General features: G+C 61.3%; 3 protein-coding genes across 3 annotated transcripts in view; 1 reads left to right on the top strand and 2 right to left on the bottom strand.

The window, feature by feature from the left end:
* The window catches only part of LOC142829296 (uncharacterized), a 53,134-nt gene that overhangs the window by 28,330 nt on the left and 8,330 nt on the right, over positions 1–16,474 (bottom strand). The gene's annotated exons all lie outside the window — the stretch shown is intronic.
* Positions 3,927–7,071, top strand: CTF1 (cardiotrophin 1). The gene is made up of 3 exons (XM_075928717.1): positions 3,927–4,083; positions 5,739–5,872; positions 6,218–7,071. The coding sequence occupies exons 1-3, from the start codon at positions 4,068–4,070 to the stop codon at positions 6,671–6,673; spliced, it is 606 nt and encodes a 201-aa protein (XP_075784832.1). The 5' UTR covers positions 3,927–4,067; the 3' UTR covers positions 6,674–7,071.
* Positions 9,268–11,905, bottom strand: LOC102462786 (cardiotrophin-2-like). Its single transcript, XM_025190330.2, has 3 exons — positions 11,744–11,905; positions 10,485–10,621; positions 9,268–9,726 (listed from the first exon to the last, which is right to left on the bottom strand). Exons 1-3 carry the CDS (start codon positions 11,757–11,759, stop codon positions 9,268–9,270), a joined length of 612 nt encoding a protein of 203 aa, XP_025046115.2. The 5' UTR covers positions 11,760–11,905.

Below are 16,474 nucleotides of genomic sequence, written 5' to 3'. Positions count from 1 at the left end.
CGAGGAACCCGGGTGTTCGGCCTCCCCCCCACTATATCCCCCCCGCCAGCGAGGAACCCGGGTGTTCGGCCCCCCCCCCCACTATATCCCTCCCGCCAGCGAGGAACCCGGGTGTTCGGCCTCCCCCCCACTATATCCCCCCCGCCAGCGAGGAACCCGGGTGTTCGGCCCCCCCCCCACTATATCCCTCCCGCCAGCGAGGAACCCGGGTGTTCGGCCCCCCCCACTATATCCGCCCCCGCCAGCGAGGAACCCGGGTGTTCGGCCTCCCCCCACTATATCCCCCCCGCCAGCGAGGAACCCGGGTGTTCGGCCCCCCCCCCACTATATCCCTCCCGCCAGCGAGGAACCCGGGTGTTCGGCCTCCCCCCACTATATCCCCCCCCCCCGCCAGCGAGGAACCCGGGTGTTCGGCCTCCCCCCCACTATATCCCCCCCCCGCCAGCGAGGAACCCGGGTGTTCGGCCCCCCCCACTATATCCGCCCCCGCCAGCGAGGAACCCGGGTGTTCGGCCTCCCCCCACTATATCCCCCCCCCCCCGCCAGCGAGGAACCCGGGTGTTCGGCCTCCCCCCACTATATCCCCCTCCCCGCCAGCGAGGAACCCGGGTGTTCGGCCTCCCCCCACTATATCCCCCCCCGCCAGCGAGGAACCCGGGTGTTCGGCCTCCCCCCACTATATCCCCCCCCCCGCCAGCGAGGAACCCGGGTGTTCGGCCTCCCCCCACTATATCCCCCCCCCCGCCAGCGAGGAACCCGGGTGTTCGGCCTCCCCCCACTATATCCCCCCCCGCCAGCGAGGAACCCGGGTGACCGACACCCCCCCCGCCAGCGAGGAACCCGGGTGACCGACACCCCCCCCCACTATATCCCCCCCCCGCCAGCGAGGAACCCGGGTGACCGACACCCCCCCCACTATATCCCCCCCCCGCCAGCGAGGAACCCGGGTGACCGACACCCCCCCCCACTATATTTCCCCCCCCCCCGCCAGCGAGGAACCCGGGTGACCGACACCCCCCCCACTATATCCCCCCCCGCCAGCGAGGAACCCGGGTGTCTGGCCTCCCCCCCACTATATCCCCCCGCCAGCGAGGAAGAGGATGTCTGCCCCCCCCATATCCCCTACACCAGCGAAGAACCCGGGTGTCCGACTCCCCCCCCCCCCACTATATCCCTCCCCCGCCAGCGAGGAACCCGGGTGTCCAGCCTCCCCCCCCCACTATATCCCTCCCCCCCCGCCAGCGAGGAACCCGGGTGTCCAGCCTCCCCCCCCCACTATATCCCTCCCCCCCCACTATATCCCTCCCCCGCCAGCGAGGAACCCGGGTGTCTGGCCTCCCCCCCACTATATCCCCCCGCCAGCGAGGAACCCGGGTGTCTGGCCTCCCCCCCACTATATCCCCCCGCCAGCGAGGAAGAGGATGTCTGCCCCCCCCATATCCCCTACACCAGCGAAGAACCCGGGTGTCCGACTCCCCCCCCCCCCACTATATCCCTCCCCCGCCAGCGAGGAACCCGGGTGTCCAGCCTCCCCCCCCACTATATCCCTCCCCCCCACTATATCCCTCCCCCGCCAGCGAGGAACCCGGGTGTCCAGCCTTCCCCCCCCCCACTATATCCCCCCCCACCAGCGAGGAACCCGGGTGTCCAGCCTTCCCCCCCCCCACTATATCCCCCCCCACCAGCGAGGAACCCGGGTGTCCAGCCTTCCCCCCCCCCACTATATCCCCCCCCACCAGCGAGGAACCTGGTTGTTCGGCCTCCCCCCCACTATTTCCCCCCCACCAGCGAGGAACCCGGGTGTCTGGCCTCCCCCCCACTATATCCCCCCCCCCGCCAGCAAGGAACCCAGGTGTCCCGCCTCCCACCCCCCACCCACTAGATCCTGCCCCCAGCCAGAGAAGAACCCAGGTGTACTGCCTCCCCGCCCCCCCACTAGATCCCTGCCCAGTCAGGAGAGAGCCCTGGTGTCCTGTCCCCCACCACAGGACCCCCCCAGTCAGGGGAGAGCCCGGATATCCGGCCTCCCCACCTTGCTGCAATTCCTAGACCCAGAACCCAGGAGTCCCGGCTCCTACCCCTTCCCCCCCCTTTAATCCTGGCAGTAGCTCAGCAGGGATTACAATGGAGGGGCCTGGGGTTAGACACTGAGCTCATTGTGCTGGGGTGACTCACCCTGGAGCAGGCTGGGGGGGTCACCATTACCTCAGCCGCCCACGGGCAGGAACCTGCTGCGGGGGGGGGGGCTATAGGTCTGGAGTGAGGGAAACGAGGGGGGGGCTGGGCTGGCAGGGGCTGCGGGGTGGGAGTGAGGGGCAGGACTGGGCTGGGGGCAGGAGTGAGGGGCAGGGCTGGGGGGCCGGGAGTGAGGGACAGGACTGGGCTGGTGGGGGCTGGGGGGCAGGAGTGAGGGGCACTGGCAGGGCTGGCGGGGGCTGGAGGGCAGGAGTGAGTGGCAGGGCAGGGCTGGCGGGGGCTGGGGGGCGGGAGTGAGGGGCAGGACTGGGCTGGCGGGGGCTGGGGGGCGAGAGTGAGGGGCAGGACTGGGCTGGCGGGGGCTGGGGGGCGGGAGTGAGGGGCAGGACTGGGCTGGCGGGGGCTGGGGGGCGGGAGTGAGGGGCAGGGCTGGGCTGGCGGGGGTTGGGGGGTGGGAGTGAGGGGCAGGACTGGGCTGGCAGGGGCTGGGGGGTGGGAGTGAGGGGCAGGACTGGGCTGGCGGGGGCTGGGGGGTGGAAGTGAGGGGCAGGACTGGGCTGGCGGGGGCTGGGGGGTGGGAGTGAGGGGCAGGACTGGGCTGGCGGGGGCTGGGGGGTGGGAGTGAGGGGCAGGGCTGGGCTTGTGGGGGCTGTGGGGCGGGAGTGAGGAGCGCCGGCAGGGCTGGGGGGCGGGAGTGAGGGGCAGGGCTGGGCTTGTGGGGGCTGTGGGGTGGGAGTGAGGGGCACCGGCTGGGCTGGGGGGTGGGAGTGAGGGGCACCGGCAGGGCTGGGGGCAGGGCTGGGGGGCGGGAGTGAGGGGCGCCGGCAGGGCTGGGAGGCGGGAATGAGGGGCACCGGCAGGGCTGGGGGCGCAGCTGGGGGTGTGTACCTGCAGCTCGGTGGACCCTGTACCTCGCTGCCTCCTGTCTTTGCACGTAGAGAGGCTTAGGAAAGCCCAGAAGCCCCCTGCTGACGGGTGGGGGGGTCTGTGGATTTCCGCAGAGCTGGGTCACATAGGGAGGGTCCGAGGTGTTACCCCTGCTCCCAGCCACCCCTCTAACCACTGCACCCCGCTTCCCTCCCAAAGCTGGGCTGGAGCGCTGCACTCCTGGCTCCCAGCCTCCCCCACTCTAACCACTAGGCCCCACCATCTCTCTCCAAAGCTGACTAATGGGAATATGGGGGTGGAGGGCCGGGGGGCGGGGGAAAGGAACTGAGTTTCTTCCAGGTACTGTTCTATTGCAACCCAGGGCCTTGCCAGCCCTTCCCAGAGCTCCCTGCTGGCTCTTGCCGGGCAGGGCACCGTGACGCCCCCACTTACTTCCTCCTCGGGGAGGGGGCTTTGCAGCGCTGGGGGCGGGAGGAGCAGGGGGCGAGGCCAGAGGGGTGTAGGACGGAGACACGGGACCTGTGCCCCCCTCCCGCCCCACGGCCCCTTTAAGCCGGCTCAGGAATGTGTTTATGCCGGAGGCTCCCCCCTGCCAGGGTGGGGCGTTGGCCCCGGGTGCCTCCTAATCAGGGGCGCAAAGACTCACGAAGTAAAACTAAGGAGCGTGGGGCGGGCTGCCCGCCCAGGGAGAGACGGGACGGCGGCTCCCCTCCCCCACGGCCCTAGGGGGGGCGATCCGCCTGGGCCGCGTCCCTGCCGGACCGCGCCAGGTTAGGATCAGACAAATCATTCACTGCACAGTCCTACAGGAGCAGCTCCAGCCACCGGACCGTGAGCTCAGCCTGTTGGCATTCCCACGGGCGCTGGGAAAGGGGCGTGGGCGGGGGGTGGGGGGGGCAGGGCTGGGAGGGGATATAAACCCCGGCTCCCGCCCCCAGACCGGGCTCTGCGGGACAGCAACAAGTGTGCGCGGCTGGCACAGCATGGAAGTGCTGAGAGGTAGGGGAGCCAGGACTCCTGGGTTCTCGCCCTGGCTCTGGGAGGGGAGTGGGGTCTAGTGGGTAGAGCAGGAAAGGGGCTGAGGCCAGGAGGCCTGGGTTCTCTCCCCAGCTGTTATAACTCAGTCCCTCCCGCCCCCACCAGACACAGCATTTGGGGATGTTCCTTGCAGGGGCAGATCCTGATCTGGGGGCAGGAGCAAGGCTTTGTGGGGGAAAGGGGGCTCAGGGTGGATTGGAAGGGAGGGGTGATGGAGACAGTTGGGGGGCATCGGAGGGGAGACCTGGGGTACCTGCAATGAGCTGAGGCAGCCCCAGAAAATCCCCTCGCCCATAGAAACTTCCCCCTCAGGAGCTAACTCCTTCTGCCCACCCTGCCCTGCCTCGGGGGCCTCTCCGGGGCCAGGTGTGGGCTCTGCTGTCCACCCAGCCACTGCGGGCTCCATCTCTGGGCCGCCTGCCTTTGGCTAATGATTGACAGATGCAGCGTCTGGGCGCCAGAGGGATCCGGGGCGGGACGAGCGCGCTCGGGTCTCGAACCAAGAGCCCGCCACATGCTCTCCGAGATGTGGGAGTCAGGTCCCACTGGTGCGACCCCTCCTCCCCCCGAGGCCGGGGGGCTGATGTGAGGGGCAGCCGCAGAGCTGTGGCCAGACGCACTGGGGCTGCTTTCAGGGGAATACTTGTACGTGCTCTAACCACTGGCCCATACTCCCTTCCTGAGAACCCAGGAGTCCTGACATGCAGCCCTCCTGCCCATACCCACTCGACTCCGCTCCCCTCCCAGGCTGGGGACAGACCCCATGAAGCACTGGCAATGTTCCCCCGCCCCCAAGGAGACTGGCATCTGCCAAGGCAGAGAAGGGCCTTGAACTATGACGCTTTCCTAGGGGTCCCACTCTCGGCCTTGGCCAGCTCCTGTGGCGTGGGCAGGGGCCCGGGACAGAGCCAGCCGGGCTGGTCTAGCAGGGTTCTCCAGGTTCCTGGCCCGCCCCCCTAGCCATTGGTCTGGCTGGGAACCTGGGGGTGGGGGCGGATGGACGTGATGTGACCAAATATCTGTGCTGGGGCGGGCATGGCCCTGCTGAGAGATCAACGAAAAGGGGAAGTTAGGGGGCTCTGGGAAGGGGAGGGGAGTCTAGTGGCTAGAGCGGAGGGAGGGACTGGGAACCAGGACTCCTGGGTCTGTTCTCCCTGCTCTAACCATTGGGCAGAACTGCCCTCCCGGAGAGCCTGTGGTCATTCTGCTCTGCTGGGTCAGAACAATGGGCTCTCTGGGGCTTGGCGGGGAAGTAGTACACTGGGTACAATGAGGGGCGGGGTGCACCTGACACCTAGGGGAGGAAATGGGTCAGCAGCGGGGTGGGGGGGGGGCTTGCTCTCCCGCAGTCTGTGCTGGCTCCAGTGCCCCCGGGTGGCAGGAGGAGGTGCCATGCTGCAGGCAGACAGAAGGACCCGTTGCATGCAGCTGTTTTCCCCACCGCCCCACCCCAGAGGTGGCTGCATCTCACCAGCATTTTTCCAGGGGGCAGGGAGAGGGATCTTGCGCTGAATTAATTTTCCCTCAAGGCGGCCTCTGAGCCCAGGAGCTTGCTCCAGAGGTTGGCGGCTCTGGGCATGAGTCGAATGACCCCTTTGTGAACTTCCTCTCTCCAGTTGATCGTGCCAACCTGCGCCCTTCCGCCGCCGCCTCCTCCTCTGCCCAGCAAGAGGTGGCCACCAAGATCAAGCAGACGCACAGCCTGACCGTGCTGCTGAAGCGCTGCTCGGAACAGCTGCTGGCAGAATATGTGAGCATGGAGGGGTGGGCCGGGGGGGGAATCGGGCTCCTCTCTGTGTGTGTCTTGCTGTCCCCTCGAGCCCACTTGCCTACACATTTTTGTCTATTGCCTGGCTTCAGTCCTAGGGGAAACCCCCTCCGTCTGTTCCCCTGTTGACTCTTGAACCTAATGGTGGGCCTTCAAGCATGAAATGTGTCATGGATTTCACTGCCGCTCTTACAGCTCAGTGCTTCAGGCAGTTCTCTGGGATCCCAGGCCATGCCCACCGCCCCTGCTGTAACCACTAGACGCTGCTCTCTTCCCAGAGCTGGGGGTAGAACCCCGGAGTCCTGACGGAGTCTCTCTCCATTCCAGGTGCGCCACCAGGGGGAGCCTTTCAGCAGTGCTAATTTCCAGCCCCCTGCAATGACAGTGCCTGGCCTGCCCTCGCCCCCCGTCTCCCTGGAGGCCTGGCTGGCACTGAGTGACGGGGAGCGACTGTGGCACCTCGCCGTGGCCTACGCCGCCCTGCCCGGACTCCTGGGTGCCGTGCAGCAGCAGCAGGACGACCTCAACCCTCTGGCTTCGGAGCTGCACCGGCAGCTGGATGCGGCAGCTCGTCAGTGCCGGGGGCTGGCTGTGAACCTGGAGGGGCTCATGGGCGCCTTGGGGGTGCCTGGCCCCCCCTCTCCTGCCCCCAACCTGGGCTCTCCCCCCCCCAACGCCTTCCTGGCTAAGCTGAGAGGGTACCACGTGTGCCGGCTGCACCGGGACTGGGCTGCACGGAGCCATGACGCATTGGTGCGTCTCACCACCAAATACCCACTGTGAGTGTCCCTCCCCCATCCTCCCCTCTGCCCTGTCGCCCCCCCCCCCACAAGACTCCCTGCATCTGCCCCCAAGTAACCCTGCCCTAACCCTCCCCCACGGAACCCCCCTAACCTTCACACTGCTGGGGGGTCTCCCTTCCCCCAGCGGATCCCGCATCCCCCACTCCAGAGGACTCGTAGGAAGGCCTCCCCCATTGAGTTCTGGGGTGAGCATCTCCAATGCCCCCCTCCTTATCACTACAGACAGTTCCCCCATGATTTATGCAGAGGGGTTAGGAGGGGTCCCCTCTGCACCCCCCGTACTGAGGGACTTTACGCCCATAACAGTAGTTCAGCCTGAGGTATGTTCCTAGACAATATCACAGTGTAATAATAATTAATAAAGTATTTTTGGTAGAAGCTGAAAGTGTATCATGTCCCCCACCCAACCCAGGGATAGAACCCACGTTCTTCCGCCTCCCTGCTCCAACCCACCCCTCTCCTCTCCCTGAGTCAGGGAGAGATCCCAGCACAAGAGTTTTAGCTCAAAAAAATCAGAACTTTTATTGGGTGTCAAAAACACCAATTTAAAAAAAAAATCTCGTGACACAATTACAAAGAGACATGAGTGGGTACTTGTGAGGGAGAAGCATTCCCCTCCACTGGCTAGACTCAGAATTGCTCCTCTGTGTGTCATATGCCCTGTACTGCTAACAGAGATTCCCCGGAGTTCAAACGGAAGCAACCCATGTTTTTAAGGCCGAGAACCTCCTTGCTGTACGTGAGGCTACCCGCTCACCAATGAAATGCCAACCACGAGCGGATACAGAGTAGAGAGAGACAAATGTGTTGTACAGTAGTAGCAGCTAGGCTTACTGTAACAATCAAGCAGTCACAGCCACTAAAATCAGTACATTTATAGGCAATCCGAGGAAATTACACAAGTAACAAGACATTTGACAATGACTTTTAAGGCATCAAGTTTTAGGCTTCATTACAGCCTGATGCAGCATTTCTGGGCGGCTCTTCCCAAGCTGTCCAACCCCTGGAGGCAGCTGCATGTCTGCACTGGCTTGGAGTCTCACGTCACTTTATAAAGTGCTTTTGGAACATGTATTTTGGTTTCCTTCCGTAAACCTACAGCAATTTCACCTTGATAAGGCCTCAAGAGGTCTCCAACTATTAGAAGCCCCAAATTCAAGCCAACATTCAGCTAGTCTGTTAATTAGTATAAATAATCCAAATTCATGTTTCTTTTGGACATAAACACAAGGGGATTTTAAAACATCTATTAATGCTGTTCACATGCCGACTGTAATGGATTTGGGGGCCTATGACGTAAACCCGTGGACCTTAGGACTCCTGGGTTCTATCCCCGGCTCTGCAAGTCCCCTGGCTGTGACTCAGTTTCCCCATAGGTAAACTTGGGCTAATTATATTTCTCTCTCTTTGAAGTGCTTTGAGGTCTGTGGATGAGAGCTGGGTGTTATTGCTGTGATAATTATCATCACATCTGTCACAAGAGGAACTTTCCCCATCTCGGTTTGGGCCAGAACTGATGTGAGGAGGAAAATCGACTGACCTCATCAACCCCTCAAAAAAAAAAAAAAAAAAAAAAAAACCCTTTCGAATCATTTATCTTTGCTATGGAGGGGAAGAAATAGGGTTCATAGGAAATGTAGGACAGAAAGTTCATGGGCCATGTTATTGGACAACAGGAAGTGCATTGGCCATCCTCCAGGCATAGAGGAAGTGCATGGCCTAGCCAGTAGGCCAATAATTTTATTTGGGCCCCATGCATATGATGGATTCCCTGAAGCAGACACGAACAGGAAGTGTGCGGTCAAGTCAACAGGAAGTGTATTGACCATTCTCTAGGCCAACAGGAAGTGCATGGTCCAAGCCATAGCCCAACAGGAAGTGCATTGGCTATCTACTAGGCCAACAGGAAGTGCATGGTCCAAGCCATAGCCCAACAGGAAGTGCATTGGCTATCTACTAGGCCAACAGGAAGTACATGGTCTAAGCCCTAGCCCAACAGGAAGTGCATTGGCTATCTACTAGGCCAACAGGAAGTGCATGGTCTAAGCCATAGCCCAACAGGAAGTGCATTGGTTATCTACTAGGCCAACAGGAAGTGCATGGTCTAAGCCATAGCCCAACAGGAAGTGCATTGGCTATCTACTAGGTCAACAGGAAGTACATGGTCTAAGCCCTAGCCCAACCGGAAGTGCATTGGCTATCTACTAGGCCAACAGGAAGTGCATGGTCTATGCCATAGCCCAACAAGAAGTGCATTGGCTATCCACTAGGCCAACAGGAAGTGCATTGGCTATCCACTAGGCCAACAGGAAGTGCATTGGCTATCCACTAGGCCAACAGGAAGTGCATTGGCTATCCACTAGGCCAACAGGAAGTGCATGGCACAGGCCATAGGCCAACAGGTTGTGCGTAGCCCCCTTGATATGTTAACAGGAAGTTCATGGCCCAGGATTGAGGATCACAGGAAATCCATGTCCTAGCCAACAGGAAGTATGCTGGCCATGCTCCGGGCCAACAGGAAATGTATGGCCCAGTCTCTATACTCACAGGCAATGCCTGGCATGACAGCAGCCCCTAGGCAGGGTATTTGGCCTTGAGTAGTGTGAAGTCCCTCACGGTCCGGTCAATCCAGCCCTGATACTCCCGGCACACCACATAGCCCCGGCACTTCCTCTCAAATGCCCCCACCCCAGTCGCCTCCAAGCTCAAGGAGTCTGCAGCAGGGGGCGCTGGGATTCCCATGGTAGCCATAATGGAGGTCAGGTTGGCCAGGAGGCCTCGGGTCCGGGCCCGGGCTGCGCCCAGCATGGCCAGCAGCTCAGAGCAACCGGGGCACAGCTCGGCTTGGTCATCCCACACCAGCTGGAGGAAGGCGTCAAAGGCAGCGTACGCCCCGTAGCTCCGTGTCAGCCGCTCTGCGTCGCCCATGGTGCGCCAGGCCAGGAACGGCAGGGTGGCCACTGGCACGCCCGCCCACCGCAGCCCCACAGCGCTGAAACCAGGGTCGCTGAATGGGGAGCCCTGGGCGCTCAGCTGGGAGGGGAACACAAACAGTGGGGAGTCAGGGCATGTGCTGCCTTCGCCTAGCGGCCTCCCCACCTCAACTCCCATCCTTCCCCCAATACCTGTCTCCTCCCCCAGCTCTGTCCCAAGATTGCATCCTATCCTCCCTGCACACCCCCTTCCAACACCCCCCAATTTCCCCACCCTGGAATGGGGACTGTATGGACATGCAGAAGCAGAATGCCAAGGGGAGGGCATCTCTGGGCGCGATGGGGGGCTGCCTGGGGTGGGAATTCCCATGGGGCTAAAGGGGCAGCCTCAGACCCTATCCCATCACCGTCCCGCACTCTGGCATTCCCAGGGTCCAGGCATACCAGCACATCCAAGCTGCAGAATTGCTGTCTGGGCCACATCCCACCGCCCCCACCATCCCTGTGCTCTGGGCTATGGCTGTGATCCAGGCCTGTGGACTGGGTAATTGGCTGGGCTGGGGATGGGGATGGAGCCAAGGGACCCCAGGTGGGGCAGCTGAAACACCCTCCCACACATACGCACACACCCACCCACACACACACACACACACTCTCCAGTCGTCAGGGGGAGAGGGACCTTGGAGGACTCACCAAGAGACTGGAGTGAAATCTGTCATCTGTGTTTTCCCTGAGTGGGGTGACTGACTTGGGGGGGATGGGACAGGAGGCCTTCCCCCTCTGGGGCGCTAGAGACAATGACTTCCCGGACCTCCTGAGGCCACAGAGCCCCTGGCACCCTGGGGGCCCAGCACTCACGTAGGTGTTGAGCAATGCTGTAGAGTTGGCCTGCAGCAGCCGGGCCAGGTTGTAAGTCTGGGCGATAGTCGTAGCGCTGGGATTGGGGTCGGGCCGGGCCAGCTGGACCAGGACCAGGGACACAAGCAGATTCTGGGCTGCAGGAGTAAGGGGGGAGAGAGGCTTAGTTGGCAAGTCAGCCATTGGCCTGCCCAGTCACAGCACTTTCCCTCAGCGGGAGACACACTTTTGCTGGGCTGCCATCATCTCTCTGCTCTGGGCAATGGCAACCACTTCTTGCTCTGCTGGGATCCCACCGCCCCCACCATCCCTCTGCTCTGAGCAATGGCAGCCACTTCTTGCTCTGCTGGGATCCCACCGCCCCCACCATCCCTCTGCTCTGAGCAATGGCAGCCAGTTCTTCCTCTGCTGGGATCCCACCGCCCCCACCATCCCTCTGCTCTGAGCAATGGCAGCCACTTCTTGCTCTGCTGGGATCCCACCGCCCCCACCATCCCTCTGCTCTGGGCAATGGCAGCCACGTCTTCCTCTGCTGGGATCCCACCACCCCCACCATCCCTCTGCTCTGGGTAATGGCAGCCCTTCTTCCTCTGCTGGGATCCCACCGCCCCCACCATCCCTCTACTCTGGGCAATGGCAGCCACTTTTTCCTCTGCTGGGATCCCACGCCTCCACCATCCTTCTGCTCTGGGCAATGGCAGCCAGTTCTTCCTCTGCTGGGATTCCACCGCCCCCACCATCCCTCTGCTCTTGTCTATCACAGGCTCCTCCTCTAGCAGCCTCTTTTGCTGGGGTTCTACCCGCACAACTCTGGGTTATACCGGCCATCTGCCCCCTGTAGGAATCCCTGTCTGGCTTCTCTGCTATTTAGTCTGCCTTATGGATCCCCAATCCAGTGCAGAGCCATATTCCACTCTGGAATTTCCATGTGACTCTCTCAGTTGGGCCCCTGCATTTGCTAATAGCCAGAGGATGGGGAGCGATTAAATCCAGAACCAGATTTACACAGTGGTTTGGATTGGAGGCTGTGGATCATACATTACCCACTGGGAGGGCAGTGGGGTGTAGGGCGTTAGAGAGGGGGTGGGTTGGAAGCCAGGATTTTGAGGGTCCATCCTTGGCTCTTGAAAGGGAGCAGGGTCTAGTGATTAGAGCAGGGAAGCTGGGAGCCAGAGGGGAGTGGGGTCTAGTGGGTTAAGAGCAAAGGTGCTTGAAGCTCAGTTAAATCTTCCCAGAGACCCTGCTGCAAGGGCACTTACCTAGGGTGGGCGGCATTTCTGGAGTGCTGGGATCCAGCGGGTGCCAATCAAGATTTAGCTCCCAATCTATTTTCCTGTCGCCCCCTAGTGGTGTGTCCCAGCAACGTCGCCGGTTGCCCCCTGGTGGCTGATCGCAGCAACGTCTCCTGTCACCCTCTAGTGGCTGATCCCGGTATCTCCTCTTCTTGCCCCCCAGGGCTGATTCCAGCCACCCCTCCACCCTCACTGAATTTGCTGTGTCAGCAGGGAGCTTCTCATGTGCTCCTCTTGATCCAGGCTTCTGCTGTTACCTGAGCCCCAGGTGTGTGGCTGCTTTATAGGCAGGCTGGGCCCTGTCCCCACCTGCCCCCCCCCAAGGCACACGCCTCCTATGGGGTGGGGAATGGGACAGGGAGGGGGGCACACCCCAGCCTGAAAGTCCCAAAGTCACATGATGGGGGGGAGTTATATCCTGAAGATTCTTCCTTCTTCTCTGGCCTTTTGTCAGTCTCGGCTTCTTGCCTCTGCTGCTTCCTTCCCCTATGCTTCCCCATGCCAACCCCTCTAATCCCCCTTTCTCGTTCCTCCCCTCCCCCCAGGACTCCCATCCCCCTCCACCAGCCTTGAGCAGCGTGCCCCTGGGCCCGAGGCCAGAGGAAGCCTGACCCACCCCACAAGTGGGGGGGGGGGGGGTCTGGAGGCCAGGCCCTGACTTGAAGGGAGAAATGTGGGATGAGAAGGGGCCAAGGCTGGGGGAGGCAGTGCGGGAGGGGGCAGGGTGGGGTCCCTTTGTGACAGATACAATAGGTGCCCAGGCTGTGCCAGCCGACAGGGATTGGCGTTGCTGCACGTCCTCACCAGATCGGGTTTCCAGCCACAATGTGAGCTGGGGGCAGGAAAGAAGCCAGCTGGGGAGAGGAGCGTGGAGCCAGAACTCCTGGGTTCTGTTCCTGGTTCTGGGGGCGGGGGGAGTGGGGTCTAGTGAGCGAGAGCTGTGGGGCAGCCAGGACGTCTGGCTCTGGTTCTGGGAGTGGGGTCTAGTGAGCGAGAGCTGTGGGGCAGCCAGGACGTCTGGCTCTGGTTCTGGGAGTGGGGTCTAGTGAGCGAGAGCTGTGGGGCAGCCAGGACGTCTGGCTCTGGTTCTGGGAGTGGGGTCTAGTGAGCGAGAGCTGTGGGGCAGCCAGGACGTCTGGCTCTGGTTCTGGGAGTGGGGTCTAGTGAGCGAGAGCTGTGGGGCAGCCAGGACGTCTGGCTCTGGTTCTGGGAGTGGGGTCTAGTGAGCGAGAGCTGGGGGGCAGCCAGGACGTCTGGCTCTGGTTCTGGGAGTGGGGTCTAGTGAGCGAGAGCTGGGGGGCAGCCAGGACGTCTGGCTCTGGTTCTGGGAGTGGGGTCTAGTGAGCGAGAGCTGGGGGGCAGCCAGGACGTCTGGCTCTGGTTCTGGGAGTGGGGTCTAGTGAGCGAGAGCTGGGGGGCAGCCAGGACGTCTGGCTCTGGTTCTGGGAGTGGGGTCTAGTGAGCGAGAGCTGGGGGGCAGCCAGGACGTCTGGCTCTGGTTCTGGGAGTGGGGTCTAGTGAGCGAGAGCTGTGGGGCAGCCAGGACGTCTGGCTCTGGTTCTGGGAGTGGGGTCTAGTGAGCGAGAGCTGTGGGGCAGCCAGGACGTCTGGCTCTGGTTCTGGGAGTGGGGTCTAGTGAGCGAGAGCTGGGGGGCAGCCAGGACTCCTGGGGTCTAGCTTGTGCCCTGGGAATGGAGCAGCAGCTGCAACTGAGAGGTCCCAGCAGAACAAACGAAAAACCAAAGTGTTCCTAGCACTGGCTCACTCTTTGCATGCACGCATCTCTCTCCCCAAGTGCATCCATCAGCACCCCTCAGCCTGCATCCCCATTACCCCAGCCTGCCAGCTCTGGGGGGGGGGGGGGGGGTCCTGTGTGCTCAGCTACAAGACTCACAGACCCATCAATTGTGACTCATGGTGAGAAGAGGAAACAGGAATCACATCTCTTCCTGTGAAGGTCCAGTGGGGCAAATCCCTCCCCACTCCAGCACAGGGGTTTGCTCTGAGTAGAGGGTGATTTCCAGGCAGCTTTGGCATGAGAGGACTCTCCCATGTCCAGGACTGAACATCCCAAGGCATCCTGGTCTTGCCCACTCATTTGCATAGTGAGGTCACTTCCTTGCCCTTCCCAGACCCCCCACTGACATCAAATACAGAATTACTTCCTTCCCCGCCACACACACCTCCAGTCGCTGGTGGGGAAGCTGAGTCAGCTGAAAGCAGGGAAGGCCCGGAAGCCAGAACTGTTTGTGGAAGAGATGTTCCACAAAAACCTCTTGTGCAAGAGCACGTCCACACTGCCACATCCGCATTGCCACGGATGCTCTTGTGCAAGAAAGCTCTGACGGCCATTCTGTGAATGGCCATCAGAGAGCACCTGTGCTTTTGCTGATAGGGGTTTCTTGCGCAGAAACCCCTGTTGTCCGTCCACACGCGCCTTTTTGTGCAACAGCTCTAACACAAAAAGGCGTATTCCTTGTGGAAAGAGTAACTCTTGCGCAAAAAGCCCTGTCTTCTGGCGATCGACTGTACTTTTTCTTGTGCAAAAATGCACTTGTAATGTGGACACTCTGCGAGTTTTTGTGCAAAAACGGCTGGTTTTGTGCAAAAACTCTGCAGTGTAGCTGTAGCCCTGGGTTTTATTATTGGCTCTGGGAGGGGAACAGGGTCTGGTGGGTTACAGCAGAGGAGTGGGACTCAGCAGTCTAATGTTTTCCACCCATGTGTGGAATAAATTTTATTAGGTGCACCAAGGCATGCTAGCTGTGGGGCTCTGCTAAGCAGCTGAGTGGTCGCCCAAGCACTCAGCTTACAGGGAACATTGGCGGGAGCCAGGATTTCTGGGTTCAGTCCCCAGCTCTGGATGGCTAGTGGCGTTGAATAGGGGAGCTGGGAACTGGGACTCCTGGGTTCCATTCCCACACTCAAAACCAACCCCCCCCCCAATTTTGTCCACACCCGGTACCATCTCGGGTATGGGGCTGGGAGCCTGCAGAGAGCACATCCCCTGCTACAAACAGGAACTGTAAGAGTGTCTAGCCGGAAATCATAGAGTGTTTTACGATGGGGTAAAAGCAAACAATGCACCCAGCCTCTTTCCTCTCTGCCTGGAACTTAGCACCTGCCAGGACTCTCAGCCGGTTTTCCCCTCACCGTCACCTTTATTTATTCTAGAGAATTTCCTTTTTGTAAACCTGCCTGCATGGGGACTGGAAAGTGGCATGAGAGATATGGGTCTTTCCCCTGGAGGGGGTGCTGGGTCCGATCCAGCCCCAGGGCAGGGGACCGCTCCCCTTAGGGGGCGCTATGGGGCAGGTGAGCTGTCTGGCAGAACTGGTCTGACCGGAACAGCTTATGGTGTATTCTTTCCAAGAATCCAGACCCAGGGGGTGGAGGCAGCCAGGTGGCCGGGCATGGGGCGGGGAAGCACCTGGCACCCGACAGGCAGGCCGTTTTTCCGCCTCTGTTGCTTCGATTTCCGCCTGGCCCGACCCACCCGGGAGCTGCAGGATCCCGCTCCTGTTTTCCATTCCACTTGTTACTGTGGGGGTGAGAGTCCTGGACCCCTGGGTTCTCTACCTGGCTCGGGAAGCAGAGTGGGGTCTAGTGGGTAGGGGTAGGGAGCAAGGACTCCTGGGCTAGCTCCCAGGCTCTGGAGGGGCTATTAGAACAGGGCTCCTGGTATCTTTCTGTGCCCTGGTTCCTGCCTCAGTTTCCCCTGTTGGGCTAGAACCCAGGAGAGCTGGCTCCCAGGTTTCCTTGCGTAACCTCCCCAGCTTCAGGCCATGGGGGTCCTTTGGGAACCGCTCACCCCAAAGGCAGGTGTGCTGGGAGGCGTGAGTTTGCACAGCCCCCTCCTGGGCACACTGTGCTATGACAGCCCATCACCCCCTGCCCCTTGGGAACCAGACACAGGGTGCTAGGGCTGATTACCCAGAAGAAGGCTTGCATATAAGCAACAGCCCTGTCCAAACTAAGTAGTCCAGACCCCAAGGGCTCTCTGTGCTGGCTCCGATCCCGGGGTGCGGGCCGTGGACTGGGTGGCGATTGGCGCTGGGAGGGATGGGCTGCGAGGTGACTCGTCGTTAGGTTTTTATTATTATTAAACATTTCCGCGTCCCAGTGGCTGTGCACAGAGCTCGGACAGAGGTCTAGAAAAGAAAGGTTCCTGCCCCCGTCGGCTTACAATCTAAGCTAGGCAAACCTAGGACACGCTGCGGGCACGGGCCAGGGAACCGTAAATAAATAGAAAGATCAGTCGGGTTATAGTGTCACAAGTCTGAGAACGTCCAGGATACATGGCTGGCTGCTGGCAGCCAGCGACGCGCTGATCCCCATGGAGCCCGGCCAATTAACACCCGTGTGGTCCGGCCCCACTGACCCCCGGCCGATTAATACCCCTGCGTGGTGTGGCCCCACTCACCCAAATGGAGCCATGGCCGAATAGCACCTCTACGTGGTCCACCCCCCCCCCCTCCGGCTCCCACAGAGTCACAGCCGAGGAATCCCAGCTAGGACCTGGCCCCACTGACCCAATGGCGCTAGGCCGAGTGACCCAGCTAGGTCCTGGCCCCACTGACCCAATGGCGCTAGGCCAAATGACCCCAGCTAGGACCTGGCCCCACTGACCCAATGGCGCTAGGCCGAGTGACCCAGCTAGGTCCTGGCCCCACTGACCCAATGGCGCTAGGCCGAGTG

This window comes from Pelodiscus sinensis, chromosome 4 (genome assembly GCF_049634645.1).
Source record: "Pelodiscus sinensis isolate JC-2024 chromosome 4, ASM4963464v1, whole genome shotgun sequence".
NCBI classification, from domain to species: Eukaryota; Metazoa; Chordata; order Testudines; family Trionychidae; genus Pelodiscus; species Pelodiscus sinensis.
Note: the sequence above shows the minus strand (reverse complement) of the source record. Positions and strands in the feature narration are given on the sequence as shown.

Coding starts and splice junctions, on each gene's coding strand:
- CTF1 (XM_075928717.1), top strand. Junction 5,873..6,217: donor AACAGCTGCTGGCAGAATAT/GTGAGCATGGAG, acceptor TCTCCATTCCAG/GTGCGCCACCAGGGGGAGCC.
- LOC102462786 (XM_025190330.2), bottom strand. Junction 9,727..10,484: donor CAGCATTGCTCAACACCTAC/GTGAGTGCTGGG, acceptor TTCCCCTCCCAG/CTGAGCGCCCAGGGCTCCCC.